Below are 20,880 nucleotides of genomic sequence, written 5' to 3'. Positions count from 1 at the left end.
GGCCCCTTAGTTCCAGTGAAAGGAAATCTTAATGCTACAGTATACAATGACATTCTAGATGATTTTGTGCTTACAACTTTGTGGCAACAGTTTGGGGAAGGCCCTTTTCTGTTTCAGCATGACAGTGTAACCGGTGCACAAAGCGAGATCCATACAGAAATGGTTTGTCGAGATCGATGTGGAAGAACTTGACTGGCCTCCACATAGCCCTTACCTCAACCTCATCGAACAGCTTTGGGATGACTTGGAACACCGACTGCGAGCCAAGCCTAATGGCCCAACATCAGTGCCTGACCTCACTAAGGCTCTTGTGGCTGAATGGAAGCAAGTCCCAGCAGCAATGTTCCAAAATCTAGTGGAAAGCCTTCCACCAGAGTGGAGGCTGTTATAGCAGCAAAGGGGCGACCAACTCCATATTAATGCCCATGATTTTGGAATAAGATGTTCGACGAACAGGTGTCCACATACCTTTGCTCATGTAGTGTATGTGGAGCAGTCAAATTACAGGGGGGACCCATCCAATTGTTATCAGCCTTCTTGATTCAACTCCCCAATGACCATTACTGTAATCATCATACTACTGTATTATATTTCTGATGAACTCTATGGTATCTGCTTCTCACAGACTTTAAGAGCTCATGTTTAAAGCTGTCCCTTTAATCTCAGCACTACAATTTAAATTGTTAAAAAAAGCCCAATTACAAGAATTGCTGCAGAAAAGGCTAGTGCAAGGGCTCCTACATCACATTAATATTCAAGGCTTTCTTGACAAAATATTTTTGGGTGTTTTTGTGATTTTTAACACCAAGCTGCAGAACACTACATTTTCTTATAGAATGTGTTATGGATTACTCTGACTTTAGGGACAGAGAGGCCACAAACGCCCACTAGAATGGATAGTGAAACTAGGAGGTGACCAAGAGTCACTTCCTGGTTTGAGTGAAATGGGGTTGAAACACAAATCACCCCCTTCCCTCGCCCCTTGGTCATCCATTTGAGCATTCAAGCGCTCCTCCACCATTTGCACAAGTGTCACAAAGCTGAGGGAGTGAAAATGATCTAGGGTGTAAGGGCTAATTCGACCGAGCCGAAGTGCTATCCTGACAGGCACTGCAATGTTTATGCAATTTTATACCAAAGAATAGATATTTATATTGTTCATTTAAATTTCATGCTAGTTTTATTATTTAAAAGTGGAACATGAATTGCATCATTCAAGTCAGGAGTGTGTCCTGAAGTTGGTGGGTTTATTGATCTCGTCACCACTCTCTGATAGTCACCCTCTGAGTTTCTTCAGCAGCACGTGACAACGGAGGGCCCTCCGAGTGAGTTGTTAGGGGTGAGGGGGTGGTTTGGGATTCACAGAAAGAGTGAGTGTGACAGAAAGGGGAGAAGCCATTTGGGGACTTCGATTAAGCTGGCCCGGGCACCTGGGAGGGCGGACTTTGCACCGGGTTAAAAGTGATTGAATTCGTTATGGAACAGGACTGCCTCCCGGGCGTAAGCCTGGTGTTGTGTTCTGGTTGAAGGCAAAGTCGGCAAAAGAAAAAGTGATTCAGGTTAATCACGGCAAGTAATGAGTGGGATTTTGTGTTTTTACATGCAAAAGTGTTTGATTTTGAAAAAAATGCCTTATTTGAATTCTCAATGAAACATAGTTTGAAAATTTTAACATACAGTGCCTTCAGTAAGTATTCATACCCCTTGACTTTTTCCACATTTTGTTGTGTTACAGCCTGAATTCAAAATAGATTTGCACAACTGGATTACACAATATTTGCCCATTCTTCTTCTTTTTTTATCCAAGTTGATTGTTGATCATTGCTAGACAGCCGTTTTCAAGTCAATTTAAGTCAAAACTCTAACTAGGCCACTCAGGATCATTCAATGTTGTCTTGGTAAGCAACTCCAGTGTAGATTTGGCTATGTGTTTTTGGTTATTGTCCTGCTGAAAGGTGAATTTGTCTCCCAGTGTCTGTTGGAAAGCCGATTGAACCATGTTTTCCTCTAGGATTTTGCCTGTGCGTATAGCTGTATTCCGTTTCTTTTTATCCTAAGAAACTCCCTAGTCCTTGTCGATGACAAAGAAACCCATAACATGATGCAGCCACCACCTGCCAGGTCGCAGTTGTAAATGAGAACTTGTTCTCAACTGGCTTACCTGGTTAAATAAAGGTGAAATAAACAAAAAATAAATGCTTGAAAATATCAAGAGCGGTACTCAGTGATGTGATGTGTTGGATTGCCCCAAACATAACGCTTTGTATTCAGGACAAAAAGTTAAATGCTTTACCCCCCCAAAAAATCTGTATTACTTAAATTCCTTGTTGCAAACAGGATGCGTGATTTGGAATATTTTTATTCTGTACAGGCTTCCTTCTTTTCACTCAGTCATTTAAGTTAGTATTGTGGAGTAACTACAATGTTGGTGATCCAACCTCAAATCAAATCAAATCAAATTTATTTTTATATAGCCCTTCGTACATCAGCCGATATCTCAAAGTGCTATACAGAAACCCAGCCTAAAACCCCAAACAGCAAGCAAAGCATGTGAAAGAAGCACGGTGGCTAGGAAAAACTCCCTAGGAAAAACTCTCTAGAAAGGCCAAAAACCTAGGAAGAAACCTAGAGAGGAACCAGGCTATGAGGGGTGGCCAGTCCTCTTCTGGCTGTGCAGGGTGGATATTATAACAGAACATGGTCAAGATGTTAAAATGTTAAAATGTTCATAAATGACCAGCATGGTCAAATAATAATAATCATAGTAGTTGTCGAGGGTGCAACAAGCACGTCCGGTGAACAGGTCAGGGTTCCATAGCCGCAGGCAGAACAGTTGAAACTGGAGCAGCAGCACGGCCAGGTGGACTGGGGACAGCAAGGAGTCATCATACCAGGTAGTCCTGAGGCATGGTCCTAGGGCTCAGGTCCTCCGAGAGAAAGACAGAAAGAGAGAAAGAGAGAATTAGAGAGAGCATATTTAAATTCACACAGGACACCGGATAAGACAAGGGAAATACTCCAGATGTAACAGACTGACCCTAGCCCCCCGACACATAAACTACTGCAGCATAAATACTGGAGGCTGAGACAGGAGGGATCAGAAGACACTGTGGCCCCATCCGATGATACCCCCGGACAGGGCCAAACAGTTTTCTCCTCAGTTTTCTCATATCACAACCATTAAGCTCTGTAGCTATTTTAAAATCACCATTGGCGTCATGGTGAAATTCCTGAGCAGTTTCCTTCCTACCCGGCAGCTGAGTTAGGAAGAACACTTGTATTTTTGTAGTGACAGGGTGTATTGATACACCATCCAAGCCTAATTAATAACTTCACTCTGTTCAAAGGGATATTCAGCTTTTTAAAATGTAATCTACTAATCAGTGGTCTTTGTGGTTGAATCTGTTTGATATTCACTACTCGACTGAGGGATCTTAAAGGTACTTGTATGTGTGGCGTACAAAGAATGGGGTAGTTATTAAAAAATTATGTTAACCACTATTATTGAACACGGAATGAGTCCATGCAACTTATTATGGGAATTTATTAAGCATATTTTTACTGCTGAACATATTTAGCCTTGCCATAACAAAGGGGTTGAATACTTTTATTCAAAAACCGTCGCCAAACAAAATTCCACTTTGACATTATTGTTTACATGCTTTGCATGAAGAATGATTTGCCTAATAAATCCTGTTTCTGAAATCAGGCTGACTGATTGGTAGAAAATCAGCAATCAAAATAAACATTCTACCGTGGTAAGCATATTTGATTCTGAGTTCTGACATATAACGTTTGTATGTGATAACAACTTCTAAGACAGATACATTCAGTTATTCCAAACTCAAGTCACTCGCGCTGAACAGAGAGGCTCACTCGGCTGGTGTGAGCACATGCGCATATCAAATACAAACCTGAAACGCTGATTAAGGTGTTTACATGTCGTAAAAATGTGAAAGATTGCTCAGAAAACCAGGTGTTTTTAATCGCCGTATGCTTTCTTCGATTTTGTAACGGCGTCGTATGAAGTAGACCAAGGCGCAGCGGGTTGAGTGCTCATTTTAACATTTTATTTTTAATAAACTTGAACACTTAACAAAAAGACCGACAGCTAAACAGTTTTGCAGGCTAACCCTAGCAGTGCAAAAACAACTTCCCACAAAGGGACAGGTGAAAACAGGCTACCTAAGTATGACTCTCAATCAGCAACAACGATGTACAGCTGTTCCTGATTGAGAGCCATACCAGGCCAACAAAGAAATACACAACATAGACAGAGCATAGAAATACGAAATAAAGAACATAACCCAAAAACCCCGGAATACTCTAACCAAACACCCCTCTACATAAACACATAAACTAACAAACCCCGAACCACATAAAACAAATACCCCCCTGCCACGTCCTGACTAAACTATAATAACAAATAACCCCTTTACTGGTCAGAACGTGACAGATTTTGACTCAACGCCGATTAAGATAAGCAGAGTAAGGTGTTTACATGACTATTGCCTAATCTACCTACAGTTTAATATCCAATTATTATTGTGCATGTAAAGGTACTCAATGACCATGGGGTTAAAGTGCAGACTGATAGCTTTCATTTGAGGGTATTTTCATAGCCACAGGAAGTAGAGGTGCTGCAGTACCCCCTGCAAAATCTAAATCTATATTAGTCCTGTATTAGCTGACCGATATAGCCGTCTGCAGGGCAGGCACATTTATTTTTTCTATTTATGCCTCTGTAACTTTATCACTCATCATTATTCACAATTAAATCAGGACTATTCGTAATCATGGTAGCATCCACATTAATGTAGAAGTGTTTAGAAACATATTCTATTCCTATTTACAATGAAGGTGGCTCCAAAATGCCACATTACATTACTTACCATTTATTTCTATTGGGCACAAACTAATCTGAAACACAACCAAAATAAACAACAAATGCATCCAACAGTCACAAACTTGACGCAATCATTGCGTGCTAGGAATGTGGGCCCAAATTCTAAACTTTTGACTTCTTTAATACATATAAGTGAATTTGTCCCAATGCTTTTGGTCCCCTAAAATGGGGGGACTATGTACAAAAAGTGCTGTAATTTATAAACAGTTCACCCGATGTGGATGAAAATACCCTCAAATAAATCTGACAGTCTGCACTTTAACCTCATAGTCATTGTATCATTTCATATCCAAAGTGCTGGAGTACAGAGCCAAATCAACAACAAAATTGTCACTGTCCCTATACTTTGGGAGTTCACTTTATTTTATGGAAAAGATGATGTTTGTTTCTGAACCATGCATCATACTGCCTTGTTGAGAACATGACCGAGGGGAACAGATTACTTCTCAATTTCAGCAGGGCGTGCCTCCCTCACCAGCTTTGCCCGGTCGCGTGAGAGGCCATAGCCCGGTTCAACCCAGGCCACTTAGTCAAATCCCCTAATTTTGACTGCCATGTTGTTGTCAGAAATGTTTAGTAACTAGGAAACTGGGGTGCATTCTCTAGTAACCAAACAGAAGCAAACGGAACGGAACGTGGAGGGACCTACCTGAAATTGTTCAATAGGAACTCTTATTTTCATTGCAAAACAAAACGCTTTGCAACTGTTTGGACTAATGATTACACCCCTGTTTATGGTTTAAAAGACTTGTTTTCTCAGTACAAGTGAGACCTCTCTAAATTACTTGTAAAGGATATTTTATCGATCAAGATAAGTCACCACAAGTAGATGCCTACCTGGCTCCTCATTGGGAAGGAAGAACATTGATGTCCCAGCTTCCAACCACACCCTCTCCAATCCCATCCCTAGCCCCACCTCACTCCCTCCACCACTCTGCATACGCCTCCCCCAGAGACTGACAGCTGGGCTTAATTGCAGCATTTAAAGATGCTCTCACTGGCAGACCACAAAGCTTTCAAATCAGCACGTTTCACTCATTCGCATTATACAGTAAGAAAAATAATAATAGCCGTGATGATATCACCACCTAACAAATTACACATATTCCTCATAGCTAATGTGAAGATGTTCTTAATGTTGAAGATATAGTGAAAGAACACATCATTCTAAACTTCCATTTTTATTTGTCTACTTAAAAAATGTATTGTAATTGCCTTTTTAATTAATCTAGGCTGAATGCACCGCATGAACGTTTTTCGGGCAATCTGTTTCCCTCGCTCTCAAGGTTGTGTGACTTTAACTCGAGGCCTAAGTAAGACTTATGAGTGTCAGTGTGAACCCTTTCATAAATCCCCTGGCCCTTTTTGCTGGATACTAATTAGTACAGGTCAGGATGTCATCTGATCACTTTTTCAAACAAGATTGCATTAAGACAATGGCAAAGAATAAAACAAGTTATATGGTAGAACATGCAGGAGGAATAGGGAGAGGCCAGTCTAAAATGTAGTCATGATGAAAAAAAAATTGGCAACAAACTTTGAGTATTCATTAAAGGCATCATTGAGATGCTGTGGATAAATCGTGATCATTGACAGACTCCATGATAGACAGGTTATTTGCAGAACTTCAATGTCTCTTTGAAGCCCACAGGTCAGCCACTGTCAGCCGAGCAGATACTGAACATTATAAATGAGAGGGTGGACAGCCGACTTCCAGCAAAGACATGATGAAGAGATGTTATGAAGACATTGTTTCTTGATCAAGAAGATGCAACTGCTATTGAGCAATGGCATTATTTTAAGATCAAATATTTCATTGTTTAAAACTGACTATTGCGTGGGCTGAATGGCTTTACAGTAGCACAGATATTGCTCACGTTTCACTTAATGAGTAGCCAACAAAGAAGAGAGTCACAATGATGACACTGACAGACATGCTCAACAAAAGGAGTTTGAAGTATGGTAACAATGGATAGCATTTTCAATTGTATGATTCTGTTAGGAACACAAAATACAGGGATTGCTTTTAACATGTATGATACTGTAAGTGTACCTGAATGCACAGACACGTCATTTGGACAGTTTTTCTTTTTCAGTCACTGTTACTTTCTCCATTGTAGCATTCTGGTGCCTGCTTTTTTAGCTTTTTATGTCTTTGAGCTTAGGACGAGGACACATAAAAGGAGGAATAGAGATGATGGAAATGATCACACAGTGCTGTCCAATATTAATCAACTATTTTTCTCAGTTGTGAAATATAAAGTGTCCTTTTGTATCTCTGGCATTTGTCATGAAAGATGACTGCGGATACGGATCAAATAAAGTGAATCTGTCTACTGCTTAACAGTGCAAGTTCAGAGAGAGAAGCAGTCTTACAATAACAGCCAAGTCCAGGTCCTACTGTAAAGTACAAGTCCTGAAGAGTCCTGAAGTCATGATTCTCAACATAGCAGAATAAAAACAACAAAAGGGAAAAATAAGTTATAAAATATCTTGTGATACGCAGAAGTAGTAAAAGAGAGAGAAAGATTACACAAATATTCTCGGAACATTTTGCTGATCTCTCCAAGCAGGTCGATATGTCCGCTGGACAGGAACGTTGTCTCTATCCCACCCAAACGAGAGCTGACATTATACTGATGAATGGAGCACCCTGCCAGATTACTTGATTTGATAAGCAGTCGGTAACATAATACATCACAAATTGTTTTGTCAACAATTTATGGCACTGTTTATCAAATGACCATCGCAGTAGGCTGAGTTATGGTGTCATATCTGGCATGATGTCAACACCCAAGTTGAGTTGAGGGCAGCCTGGCTATAGTGATTTAGACACACTTTGCTATGACCTTTGCACAATGTTTAATTAATGTGGCAGGGAAAAGTGCTGTACCATTTAAAAATCAGACTGAAGGATACCAAGAAACTGATGTGAATTGTGGGTTGTCATGGTAACACAATTGCTTTATTTATCATAGTCATCCTAATTTTCTAATCTTTACGATATCTGTCTGGGAGCATTTGAATAAGACAGTATACTGTACATTCAAAGTCTACGTTTCAAGTTGTTTACAGGGTATAATCAAAGCAAATCAAATCGAATTTTATTGGTCACAAACACGTGTTTAGCAGATGTTATTGCGGGTGTAACGAAATGCTTGTGCTTCTAGCTCTGACAGTGCAGTAATATCTAACAATTTCACAACATATACCCAATACACACAAATCTGAGTAAAGGAATGGAATTAAGAATAAATATATGGACAAGCAATGTCAGAGCGGTATATTGAACGATACACTGTTATCAGGATGTTTCACATCATTGTAGGCTACAGCACATCAATGATTACACAAACAACTGTTGTCCTTGATGAGAACATACTCTAGGCCTAATCCAAATCTAACATATTTAATCCGAACATACTTTCCCAAAAATGTAAACAACTGAATAACTAGAACTCATGATTAGCGTTATTGCTAGTTAGCATCCTCAGTAGAAACAGCTTCTTCAATGATAAATGGATAACAATGATCTCACAGTACTTTGCTTTGCTTGTGTAACATATCTGGCATATTGATGACTCATTGATTTATAATGCATTGTTTGATGTGGCAAATACTATCATGTTGGGCTAATTCAATGCATAATTACTTAATCAACAACACAATTCAATTTCCTCCAATGTTTCATGATCTGTTTTACAATGCCAGATTATTTTTGGTTTGCTCTTCAGTGCAGCCTTGAAATGAAGGCCTGAGTCCAACGTAGTCATAAAATAATCAATGGAACTGCAGCAAACAGTCAGTGAGTGGCAATTAAAGGGAAAGGCCTTAAATGCTTCCTCAAGTCAAACCTCAATCCTGTATTGGACGGGATATATGGCCCGTGTCCAACCCACCACTGGCCAATCTTAAAGGTTATTGCGACCACTACATGGACCCACATTAACAGGACTCCTCACTTTCAGGGTTTATAGCCTGTGTAATAATTTTAAGCAAAGAGAACGGTGCATTCAGTGGAGACAGTGTAACAGCTGGAGTCTAGGAAGGACAAGTAGAGTATGATTGATCATGGGGAGCAGTATTGCTGTGTAGCTCTCACCTTCCCCTTGTGCTTACTGCCTGCTCCTGATCTCTCACATCTGTCTTGACTTCCCAAAGAAACAGTCCCCCAGAATACCTCTCACAGTTAAATTCCTGACTCTCTTTTGACTGGTACGTTGGAGGAACTTTGGGGTTAGGGACAAGACTTTCAAACCATAGTGTTGGGATTTCCAGTATTTTTAATTGTACATATTGTATTGATGAGGGTTAGTTGTAGGGTGACAGTAGGTTAAGGTTAAGGAAAGGGTAAGGAGTAAGGTCAGGGTTAGGGTTAGGGTCAGGGTTAGTGTTATGGTAACGGGTTGGCAAACGTTTACCCCAAAAATGTAAAATGTGAAATCGTGAGATCAGGCTGTGTTGAAACAATTGGGAAAAAGGTTCACTGTGCCGATTGTAATTGACCCTGACAATGAGGGTCATATTCTCAAGATTAATTTAGACTGAGTACATTTATCTTTCTGGCTTCATTTATTCAACCTCATAAACCACATATCACATGACAAACACACTGGCGCCCTCATCTTATTCTTTTAAAATTACAGTGGTGAGCTGCCAATGTACAGTATCATGGACTTTAGAGTTTATTCATCTACGGTGGAGCAATGTAAACAGCCATGGTCTACAAAGCAGGAACGGCCAAAGATAAAGAAGTGTGGGGTGAGAGGCACATGCTCTAACCCAGATATAGTGGTGGTTACTCATTTCTAATGACCCATTAAATCAGCGCACATCTTGAGACCTCTTTTTCAGACAGACTTTAGACTATATCGTGTTAAAAAGGGTCTGCAAATTCCCTATAAAAATTACTGCTCATGAATATGTCATAGAAATGTCAGCATGCTAATTGTGCATTTAAAACATTCTTAATGGTTTGTTAATTTCCCTCCTACACTAAGATTGCACTTGAAATTAGTTAATGACTACAGTGGGAGTTAACAACATGCAATGGCAGATGCAGTATTTTAAACATATGTATTTACCTTTGCAAAGAGCACACACACGGACTTCTAAAGAATCAACATTAAAACTGGAATTAGTAATAGTGAAACTGCCACGTCCGTTTGCAATATTACAACAATAAAGAAATTACTTCAAACAACGAACAATGTTTTTTTCCCTCTGACAACATAGCACATCATTTTACATCATAGCACATCATAGCACATAACTTTACATCATTGCACATCATAGCACATCATTGCACATCATAGCACATCCTTTTACATCATAGCACCTCATTTTACATCATAGCACATCATAGCACATCATTACACATCATAGCACATAATTTTACATCATAGCACATCATAGCACATCATTGCACATCCTTTTACATCATAGCACATCATTTTACATCATAGCACATCATTGCACATCATAGCACATCATTTTACATCATAGCAGATCATAGCACATCATTGCACATCATAGCACATCCTTTTACATCATAGCACATCATTTTACATCATAGCACATCATAGCACATCATTGCACATCATAGCACATCATTTTACATCATAGCACATCATAGAACATCATTGCATATCATAGCACATAGCACATCATAGCACATCATTGCACATCATAGCACATCATTGCATATCGTAGCACATAGCACATCATAGCACATCATTTTACATCATAGCACATCATTGCACATCATAGCACATCATTGCACATCATAGCACATCATTGCACATCATAGCACATCATAGCACAACATTGCATATCATAGCACATAGCACATCATAGCACATCATTGCACATCATTGCACATCATAGCACATCATTGCACATCATAGCACATCATTGCACATCCTTTTACATCATAGCACATCATTGTACATCATAGCACATCATAGCACATCATAGCACATCATAGCACAGAATTGCACATCATAGCACATCATTGCACATCATAGCACATAGCACATGATAGCACATCATAGCACATCATTGCACATCATTGCACATCATTTTACATCATTGCACATCATAGCACATCATAGCACATCATAGCACATCATACACATCATTGCACATCATACACATCATTGCATATCATTGCACATCATTGCATATCAGAGCACATGATAGTACATACATCATAGCACACGCAATAGAACCACAGAGTATGTATTGCATTTTTACCACCATGCTCAATGCTCCTCTACGCCATTTCATAAACAGAACAAAATTAACAAATATGCTGGGAGCGAACAGTGGCGCTGTTTCCCCTAATGCAGATTCCAGCTTTAAAGTAGGCAGCATTGAAGATTTATTTGGACCAGTTATCCCTTTCCATGAATAAGACTATTTCATAGATTCATTTTGGAACAGTCGATTCAGGCAATACACAATCACAAAACATCTATTGCATGTTGTATTTCATACAAATTTAGCATGGATTGAGAGCCTGAAGCAAATAATATATTTACCTCACATTGTCAATAAAAATGTCCATAGCTTGATATTTCTGAAACAGTATAATGCAAAAATATCGCAAACATGAGCAAAGATCCTAAAAGTCAAGCCAAAAGCAGGCAGCATGTGTGTTTCTTCACCCCTCTACAGCCATAAACAGATGCAACAAACAGTCACAGTACCTCTCATCTTTCACATGTGCAGCAATAATGAAGACAAAGTGCAAGCATGGAACAAATGCCGGGAAATAAATAAACAAAGTACACAAACCAAATGAAAGACTGTTCATAATTTGGTTAGTAATGTCTCTGGCACCGTCTGCTTGGTCATTTCCTCGAATCTCCCGCAACAAGGGGATCATAGAGGCGACACTCAGACCAGGATCCATCTCACCGCTCCTTTGTACCATTGGTCAGAGGTAGACCCATTACCAGCAGCTCTAGTTCTATTGAACATACAAAATATGAGTCATAACAATAAGATATACATTGTTAATTCATTTCATTTTGATATATTAAAGCTGCAATCCTTAATGGTGAAACGGCCACGTCCGTTTGCGATGTTACAACAACAAAGAAGTTACAGCAAACAACAAACGCCTCTTTTTCCCTCTGACATCCCTGCACGTGCGATAGAAGAGCACAATATGTACTGCAATTTTTTCTTCTTCTCCATGCTGGTCGATGCTCCTCAGCTCGGCAACAAAAACAATAACAATGGTGGTGGGTCGGCCAGTGGTGCTGTTTCACGGATCTCAGATTTAATGCACAAACATTTGGATTTTCAGTTCATTTGGAAATGTTGTTGATTCATTTGTTTTGTGTTCAACAGCACTGGGTGGTTTACAGAATTTTCGTGTTTCTTTTTTTAATACTCTTTAGTATTCCGTTAACCCCTTGCAGACAACAGCCTTCTAAAATCACACACCCATAACTTCCTCACTTAAACTGTATCCCTCCCATCACAACAGAGCAAGCCACTCTATCAGTAAATGCTAATCTCCTAATTAACAAGCTAATTAGGCAATTACAGCTTTGCAGAAGGATGCCTAAATGAAATATGACAACACAGTCACTGCTTTCTATGGCACCTGTGGGTCTTTTCAGATGTCACATTGAAAAGCATAATATACATTTGAACAGATGACAAAGTGTTGTCTCTGCACACTCATGTGTAGCTCAAACAGACGAGCATGCTCTGCTTTAAAAGTCCTCATTTCATTAGTAATGATGAGTTGATGAGGCTCAGTAATAAGTCCTCATGCATTAAACATATAATGTTATACCACGCATCCTTTCCTCCAGTACCATGTCCATTCTTGATAAAGTCCACAGAAGGTAAATCCTAAATGATCAGATTATCTCATATGCAATGTAATGTGATGCTTATGTTTTTTCCCCTTGATTCAAGTGGTGTTGCCATAACAGCAATAATTAATTTCAAATGTTCAACTTTTCTTCATCGAAGTGATGTTTGTTTCAATTAACCCATATCAACTAAAAATAAATACCAGGTATGCAGTAAAATTTACTTTCGGGTCATGTCTTACTCCTTTTTAGATCAACTGCAGTCGCATTATAAATGCAATAGAAGAGGCTTTTATTATGTATTTATTTTTGCAATGGTTTTCTACTGACAATGATTAGGGAAATTAATAAAAGTAGAATAAATAATATATTTTAGATTAATAATATGGTTTCAGAATTGAAAACATTGTTTTATGACAATAGTGCACGACTGGTTATGTAAACATAGTGTGGTGAATTTGTAATGGTACTGTGTCTTTTTGCAGGGGGCTGTCATAGGACGGAAATGAATTATGTTGACACATGACTGAAAACAATGGTGAAAAGGTATGGTATGCAATGCAATGAAGAATCATGCACTGCAACAGAGGAGAGGAGCTCGAGCTGTACCTTTGAGCCCTCCTTGACAGGTATGCAGTGTGACTTGACAGCTCCGGTATTTCAATGATAAATGCAGTAGTCCTGGGACTCCCATTCACTAAACTCAAGAGTGTGTTGAGCTGATACTTCAAGGTCAAGTGAATAAGAAAGGTGCGGAACCACACAGTTCACTTGTTAGAAGCTTCTTGCCGTGATCTCAACCCTCAGACCTTTGAGGTTCTTGATTCAATCCAGAACCAAATCTCTCTTGAATGTATTTCATTAATTGTGTGAAGGTACACAGTACACAGGGTGGTGTATAGTATAGTGTAGTTCTCTCAGTGGTATGACTTTTCCCAAAGGCTAGATTGTAATCTTGATTTTATTTTGTGACGCAAAACCTCTTCATGTCCCTTTCTGATAAACAACACTAAACCACTTTTGTTTTTATATTTTATGATGACTGTATAATCCAATAACAGTTTTCAATTTTGTTGCAATTTATCTCAAGAGTTTTGACAGAATTAGAGAGGCTATATGGAACTTTATGCTCTGGGAATGCTGTTGAGACAAAAGGGGTTCCCTTCAGTTTTCATTAGAGGCTGTACAGTACCTAATTTTATTTTGTAACTAGTGAAACCTCATAATCTTTTCTTTTAGGCTAACAGGGCTTTTGCTCATGGGCATGGATGAGCCCCTTTTTGTCTAATGAGTTAATTTCTGGAGAATATCTGTCCATTTAGGGGACCCCTTTTGGCTCAAAAGCACCCCCAGAGGCAAAGATTCTGTATAGCCTCTTTAATTTTTGTCAATGTTATACTTACAATGAATTAAGATAATAACTAAATGTTATGTCGTGGTTCATATTGCACCACCACAGTTTGTGTGACCTACACCCTCACCAACATGTGGAGCTCTTCGACAAGTTTGCACAGAGATACTCTTCACACACTTGCTATTCTGGGGTACTTGCATGATGGTGACATTTCATTAAAACCTGTCTTATATGAATGGTGGGTATGTAGATGATGATTAAATGTTGTTGCCCAAGAATTAGGAATTAGACTACTAGAATACTATTTAATAGGATCTCTATGGTTGCAGCCTTGCATCCAGCTCAACAACTTGTCTGCTGCCATAGCAACTGCAGGGGAGCGCTGAGCAGTGCTGCCTGCTTGTGCAATGGATGTCACCCATAGCAACGACCAATCAGAAGTTTATATACTTTCAGAGATCTGTATATAATGAAGAGATGCTCATGTCTCTACCCTAACAATTTCAGTAATTGTCCCAAAGGCGACAAGCTTAGGTCTCAAATAAACCCATAGAAACGCATAAGGCTTATTTTGGACAGATTTTGGGGAGAGTGAAACCTCTCGCTTCGCCTCTTCCTCTATGTCCTTTGTAGAAGTACATGAAGGGATGTGGTGGGTGGGCTTTCAGGACCATACATCGGCCAGCAATAGGGCACCCTGGTCGTCAGTCGCATTCAAACACAGCGTTGATTGGTCGATGAGGTTTACTTCCAATATTATAAACATGTCTACTGCTTGCCCACCCTATGAGGCAAGGCTTGGTAGGTACGACCATACATAGCATAGCCCTGAGAAGCGAAGAGTCAGTGCAATTCATTATCAGTTCTGTATCAAACTATATAAAACTCTGCTAAGCATTTTATTTTGTGTGTTACACTCAAATTTTTTATTATGTGTGGAGAATGACGGCATGTTGGTGCACGTGCACGGGTAAGGCATACGACAAGTGGGACTCCACCGTTATTTCATCATTATAATAACAATCTCAAGCACTGCTCTAGCATTTTATTTTCGGGGTTCCAGAGAGAAGTGACAAGAATATAGACCCCTCCTCTGAAGGGCGGAGCGTGCATTTTTATTCCGATTTAGTATTTTTTTTGCTCTGACACGTCTGCACTGAGTGAGTGGCATTGGCACACTGTCAATCGCTCACTACCGCTGCCATCAAACAACATAAAGCACACAGGCAGAGGCTCGGGCTCATAAATTTCAGCAGGCAGATATTTTTGCGCATCGCTTTAAAGCGTGTAGCCTAATTAATTTCTCGCTGTTATTTTTTCTATAATTTTTCCACTAACGCTATTAACTTTTTTCTACATTTCATATTTTTTATTATTGCATTTGGCTACCAATGCCGCTCATGATTTATTTAATTTGCAGTTATCTTGGAAATAATTGCTATACATTTACAGGTAGAAGGTACTCATTTACTACCTAAGTGTTGTATTTTGTTTTTAATTGTTGTTGTTTTTTCATTCACTTGCTCATTGTTTAATTTCACTTTGGATATTTTTCGCGCTCACAATAATGGGGATTTGAACATTTACAAGAGGAATTGCAAGAGGAAACATAATCAAAAGAAGACCGCTAATAAATGAGAGATCAGCAAGGATCAGCAATACCCAACACGTCAAATCTAAAGAGAAAGACGAATTGACAAGAGGACTCGTGCAGGATACGAGGGACAGCGGCTGTCATTTTGACAAAGAAGTTTTGAAGAATTATAGCTTATGCATTTTCGGACATAAACATTCATAACTACACACACTTCGGACCGTAAATAAACAAGATAGTAAGAAAGTGATTACATGGACACGCGATATTGATACCATCACTGGTACTCACTTATTTATTTTTTCTTATACGCGTAAGCGCAATATCACCAATATTCAGCTCCTTAACGCAACACATGTACTAGTAGTTTTTGTATGTGAGTTTTTCAAGCTAAATTTCCGTTTGTGTGGCTTAGTGCATTGATTCTGTTGCGGCTGACTATGGACGAACAAGCCCGGATCATGCAGGCTCTCGGCGGTGTCAGCTTGGCTGGCCACTCGGTACAAGGAGGCATGGGACTGCAGCCTCCACATGGACACGATGGGACAGATGATGGGCGAAAACAAGATATCGGTGACATTCTGCATCAAATAATGACCATTACTGACCAAAGTCTGGACGAGGCGCAAGCAAAGTTGGTTCATTTATATGTTTTCACTACAAAACACTTTACGCACCATTACGCACTATAGCAAATTAATGTCCATGTAATAACAGGTAGCTAGGCTATAAAATGCTGCTCCATACCTGAAACCCACGGACAATTAGTTGCAGGGACCAATGTATATTAAAAAGTTAACACCTGTCATCCAGTGATTCTAACAGTTTTGACACTTGCATCTTTGCCTAGTGTGGAGTCTACAAAAACTTTTAGGGGAAAGTGCAGGCTATATATTACATTTACATATAATGTTTCGTATTGGTAGGCTGGGCTACTGTAAACATTGATTGATGCGTATTTGTAGAATAATGTGTTTCACAGTAACTCGTGATATTTTAAAATAACGTTGGGTAATGTCCTAATTTAATTCCATAGCAAGTTATTTTCCATTAGTAACAATTTTGAATGTACACTCTTGAGTAGTTTCAATTGTGAATTATCAACAAATAAACTTTTTTTAAACTAACTTTGAAGTCATACAGAATAGTTAGTATTTCAACAAACAATGCATCCATTGTCATTCGTGTTGACAAAGCACTCTTTATGTTACAACTTTGAGATGCATGTCAACATTACCTACAGATCCTCCATGTGCAAAGTGAGCAAGACCTCGGAGTTATTGTAAAGAGCAAGGACATTATTCAGTCATTTCTTAAAAGTTTTAACAACTGTGGTGTTATAGTGACTATATTTCAATGTTGGTTCTTGTCTCAAACTGAAACAGGAAACATGGACTGAACTGCCACAGAATGAAACCTGCACTCTTCAGCGTCCTCTGCGAGATCAAAGAGAAAACTGGTAAGATTTCACATGCATTAAAGTGTAGGATTAAACAACACGAGGACTGTAATAATAGGAAACATTGCGGAGCCTCAACGCATTTGCACACCGCCATCTTTATTTTCCCCTAGGCAGCCTTATCCGATGTTATCAAGCGGGAGACAGAATCTCCTACGCAATGGAGCAAATTTGTAACAGGAAAATGTAGGCTATGGTTTCACCCGTTGAGAAGCATCCATACCCCGCAAAAAGGTATTATGTGCTCCACGTACAAATTGATAGAGGGTTGTTATTCGATGGTTCCATTGCCGTGGCATGGACGAGCTGGCAACCTGCACATGTTTACGCTGTGCGTCACATTCTCCCGTTTCGCACAAATAAAGGACATTCACCGGCTTTGGTGTTTTTAGGGTACACCACACAACGCCCATTATGTGAGCTGCATCTCAACTATGCTGCATCGTTGTGTTTTATTAACATTGAAAGTATAGCCTACAGTGATTATCCCTGTTTTCACGATTTAAATTAATCCCAAAATGTGTCAGTTACATTGTAATCTCCTGCATAATGAGGTTTTCTGACCACAGGATCACTATTGACATTATTAGCGCTAGTCTATCTAACCGTTATTGCCATCTGTAACGCACATTCAGCATTCATTGGATCAATAAAGTCAGACGTTTCTAACGTGACAAGCTACGTGCAATGAAACGGTGTAAAGTATATATAACAGCATTGTGTAGCCTAATAGAAAACAACATGAAAATATTTGCCAGGCATTCGTGGACAGTCTTTAGAACCAGTCTCTGCACATCATTTTACTTTCCTAATACAAATGGGTAGCATACAAATTAGTAATTGTATTAGGGGTTAACACATTGTTAGAAAGTAGGACATGATTTAAGATTTTAATTATTATGTATAATTAATGTTAAGTATATATTTTTTTATATTACATTTGTTTGGTCATCTTAGTAGCCTTCTGTAAGATGATGCGTAAAACACGAAAGGGGAAACAAGCTCCCCCAAAACAACAACATTGTGTCTGTCCACTGTGTGAGTGAGTGACAATTGTGGCACCATGCGACTTTAGGATCACCTTTTTCAAATTCTAAAATTAATAAATCCACAAACGAATAGGTTGCTAATAGTGGGTTAACCTGTCTTGTGCACCTTTCTTGTGCGTTGCGATGCCATGCAATCCTGTCGTCACAGCAAATGCAGCAAATCAAATATGATACCCTGATAGCACAGTATTTTATCATAATGCGCCTTTTAATTTCTGTTGTTTACCCAAGGTCGAGTGGGCCTGTAGGTTTTGGTGAAAGGAGAATGCTCATAAGAAGCCACAAACACCACAGCCAATGATGTGATGCTTTTGTTAGGACAGGTAGCCAGTCATTCCAAGGCCAGATGGATATCATATGGACCTAATAGAAATAATATAACATTTGGATATGACAAAAAATACTAAGGATTTTATGCCCATATTATTGGAGAAGGTCTTTCTCATGGATATGATTCCTCTCACAATTTTTATGAGCCAAAAGCAGGTTACTGCTAGTCAACTTCTCACATATAAACCTATTACAAAAATGTGTTTGCACTGCAATGTAAAGTACAAATACAAGTTTTCAGTATTGTAGGTGTATATGAAACAAATAAAAAATATTGCAATTCATTATTATTGTTAAAGTGTGTGTGGCTTATTTTTTGGCCAATACCCTATACAGTCTAACAGGCACAGGCTCTTATTCTTGCCCAAAATATTGAACTTTATTAAATACATTTAATATAAAATGTCCTTTTCATTTTAAAGTTTTCAAGTTGTGGAAAGTTTTCTTTCAATCTGTTGCCAGGAGCATTATACTTACTCTTGCTAGTGAATATTTGATATATTTGGTATATTTGATACCAATGGCAGAGTTGCATTAGTTAATGACTACAAGAAATAATACATTGGATTACAAGAGTGATGTAAGCATTTGGCATTTTCCCCTACATGCCGGTCAGGTCTAAGTTTTGTATATTGGTGTCTGTAGAGAGAGAAAGAGTGATGACAGCTGTCAAATACCGGTAAACTCTTAAACCCATTTTAAAACATAGGAAAGTAGCCTATCATACAAAAAAAAACTTAAATGACATTCATTTGCTACTGCTTCAAAATAGTGATGGCTTGCCAGATTTGTGGCCTTTGTGGGGCTAATAATAAGCAGAAGTGACTTGGGGAAGACCATAAAACTTAATGAACTTCTTGGCCACAGGAGGTGTCCACAGGGGCAAGAGAAGGGCCCGCTTGGCTGCCTAGCCTACTTGATGCATTCTTTATGCCTGTCGAAAAGGAAGAGGCAAAGCGAGAGAGCGATCGTGTAAGAAAAAGGGACAATGTGATCACTGGATGGTTTAGCTCGATGTAATAGTGTGTGAGCGAATGTGCGTACAGTATACTGTATGCTTCTGTGTGTGCATTATAGATGAATCCATGCATCAATATAAACACACACACAATATGTATGTTTCCCTATACGCTTTCAGATCTAAACCCCACCTGTAGAACTCAAATCTCCATGGGCACATATTGGATTACTTTTTACATATTTATATTTCATATTACATTAAAGATCTAATTAAATATGCATGAGGAATAGAGTCTCCAAGTATGCAAATTATTTAAATGAGCTTGTTTACCAGCTCAGTTGTTGTAATCTTCTTTAATCCCTTTGATAGCCTTTGTTTCAATGTATTTTTCCACTAAACAATATTATTCTGTACTACGTTGTTTGAGCACTCAATTTAGAAAGGGCTGTGTAGTAATGCTTCTTCTGGTTGTGCATTTTCTCTATCCCAGTCCCTCTGATCAGTGTGTGTTTTGTGTGCCTTTTGGCATTTGGAAGTAGCTGTAAAGTTATTGTTTTTACTTTTATGAATTTAAATCCACTTTCTATTTTGAATTGAGATGTGCCTCAAAATTCAGAGGTGTGTGTGTGTGTGTGTGTGTGTTTTTTGCTTGTTTGCAGTTTTGTCTACATCTTATATGTATGAAAACATTTGACAGGTGGACATTATTGATCTCATTGTAACCAGATACTCCAGTGCCTTCATTTGATTATACTTTATCAATAGATACATAATGCAATTCAATGCAATTAGTTTGATAAGATATTTAATCGTAAATCAAAGGAGAGAGCAATCTTCAGATATATGAAATGCTCATTATTATTCTTGGATCACACTGTATCAAGCATAAATAAAAACAGGCTAAATCAAACCAGAAGTGTTTGTATTGTAGCCATGTAAACAATGACAGCAAACACACGTATTTACATTTGTTTAAAGAGTGAATGGATGATGTGTGTATCTGTCTTGAGTGTGTGTGTGTATCTGTGTGTGTGTCTGTGTGTCTGTGTGAGTGTGTATCTGTGTGAGTGTGCGTGTGGTTAACATGTGGTTTGGAGTCACAGCCTCCCCCCTCTTAGCCATTGACAGAGCTCAGCTGGTCTGGTGGCCTTCTTGACCGGGTTGTTTTTCTTTCCCACTGTGGGCCATTCACATGCCCCTGTGAATCTTTGCCCCTTTCATGTCTGTTCAAGTGACACACAATCCCAATGTCATTTAACCATGCAATGATCCCATCCGGTGAAAATCATTTCCAACCATGAATTTGACAGCAGTGCAACAAACAAACACGGCTTTAATTATTTTATGTTTAAAGTATGTGCTTCAAAACTGCGCAGAAAATGTATTTTTGGG

At 38.9% G+C, this 20,880-nt stretch overlaps 1 protein-coding gene across 11 annotated transcripts in view; it reads left to right on the top strand.

Annotated features, from left to right (window-relative positions):
* The first annotated feature begins 14,913 nt into the window (after positions 1 to 14,913).
* The window catches only part of LOC106579892 (pre-B-cell leukemia transcription factor 3), a 75,949-nt gene continuing 69,982 nt past the window's right edge, over positions 14,914 to 20,880 (top strand). For 3 of the 11 annotated variants that reach the window (XM_014160241.2, XM_014160240.2, XM_014160239.2), the window contains exons 1-2: positions 14,922 to 16,323; positions 17,075 to 17,148. In XM_014160241.2, coding sequence (XP_014015716.1) covers positions 16,130 to 16,323; positions 17,075 to 17,148 — 268 coding nt within the window. In that variant the 5' untranslated portion in view covers positions 14,922 to 16,129. Of the gene's footprint in view, positions 16,324 to 17,068; positions 17,149 to 20,880 lie in introns of all 11 variants that reach the window. The other 8 variants (XM_014160235.2, XM_014160232.2, XM_014160236.2 and 5 more) reach the window with 5 other exon arrangements.

Source organism: Salmo salar, chromosome ssa20, assembly GCF_905237065.1.
Source record: "Salmo salar chromosome ssa20, Ssal_v3.1, whole genome shotgun sequence".
Lineage (NCBI taxonomy): Eukaryota > Metazoa > Chordata > Actinopteri > Salmoniformes > Salmonidae > Salmo > Salmo salar.
Note: the sequence above shows the minus strand (reverse complement) of the source record. Positions and strands in the feature narration are given on the sequence as shown.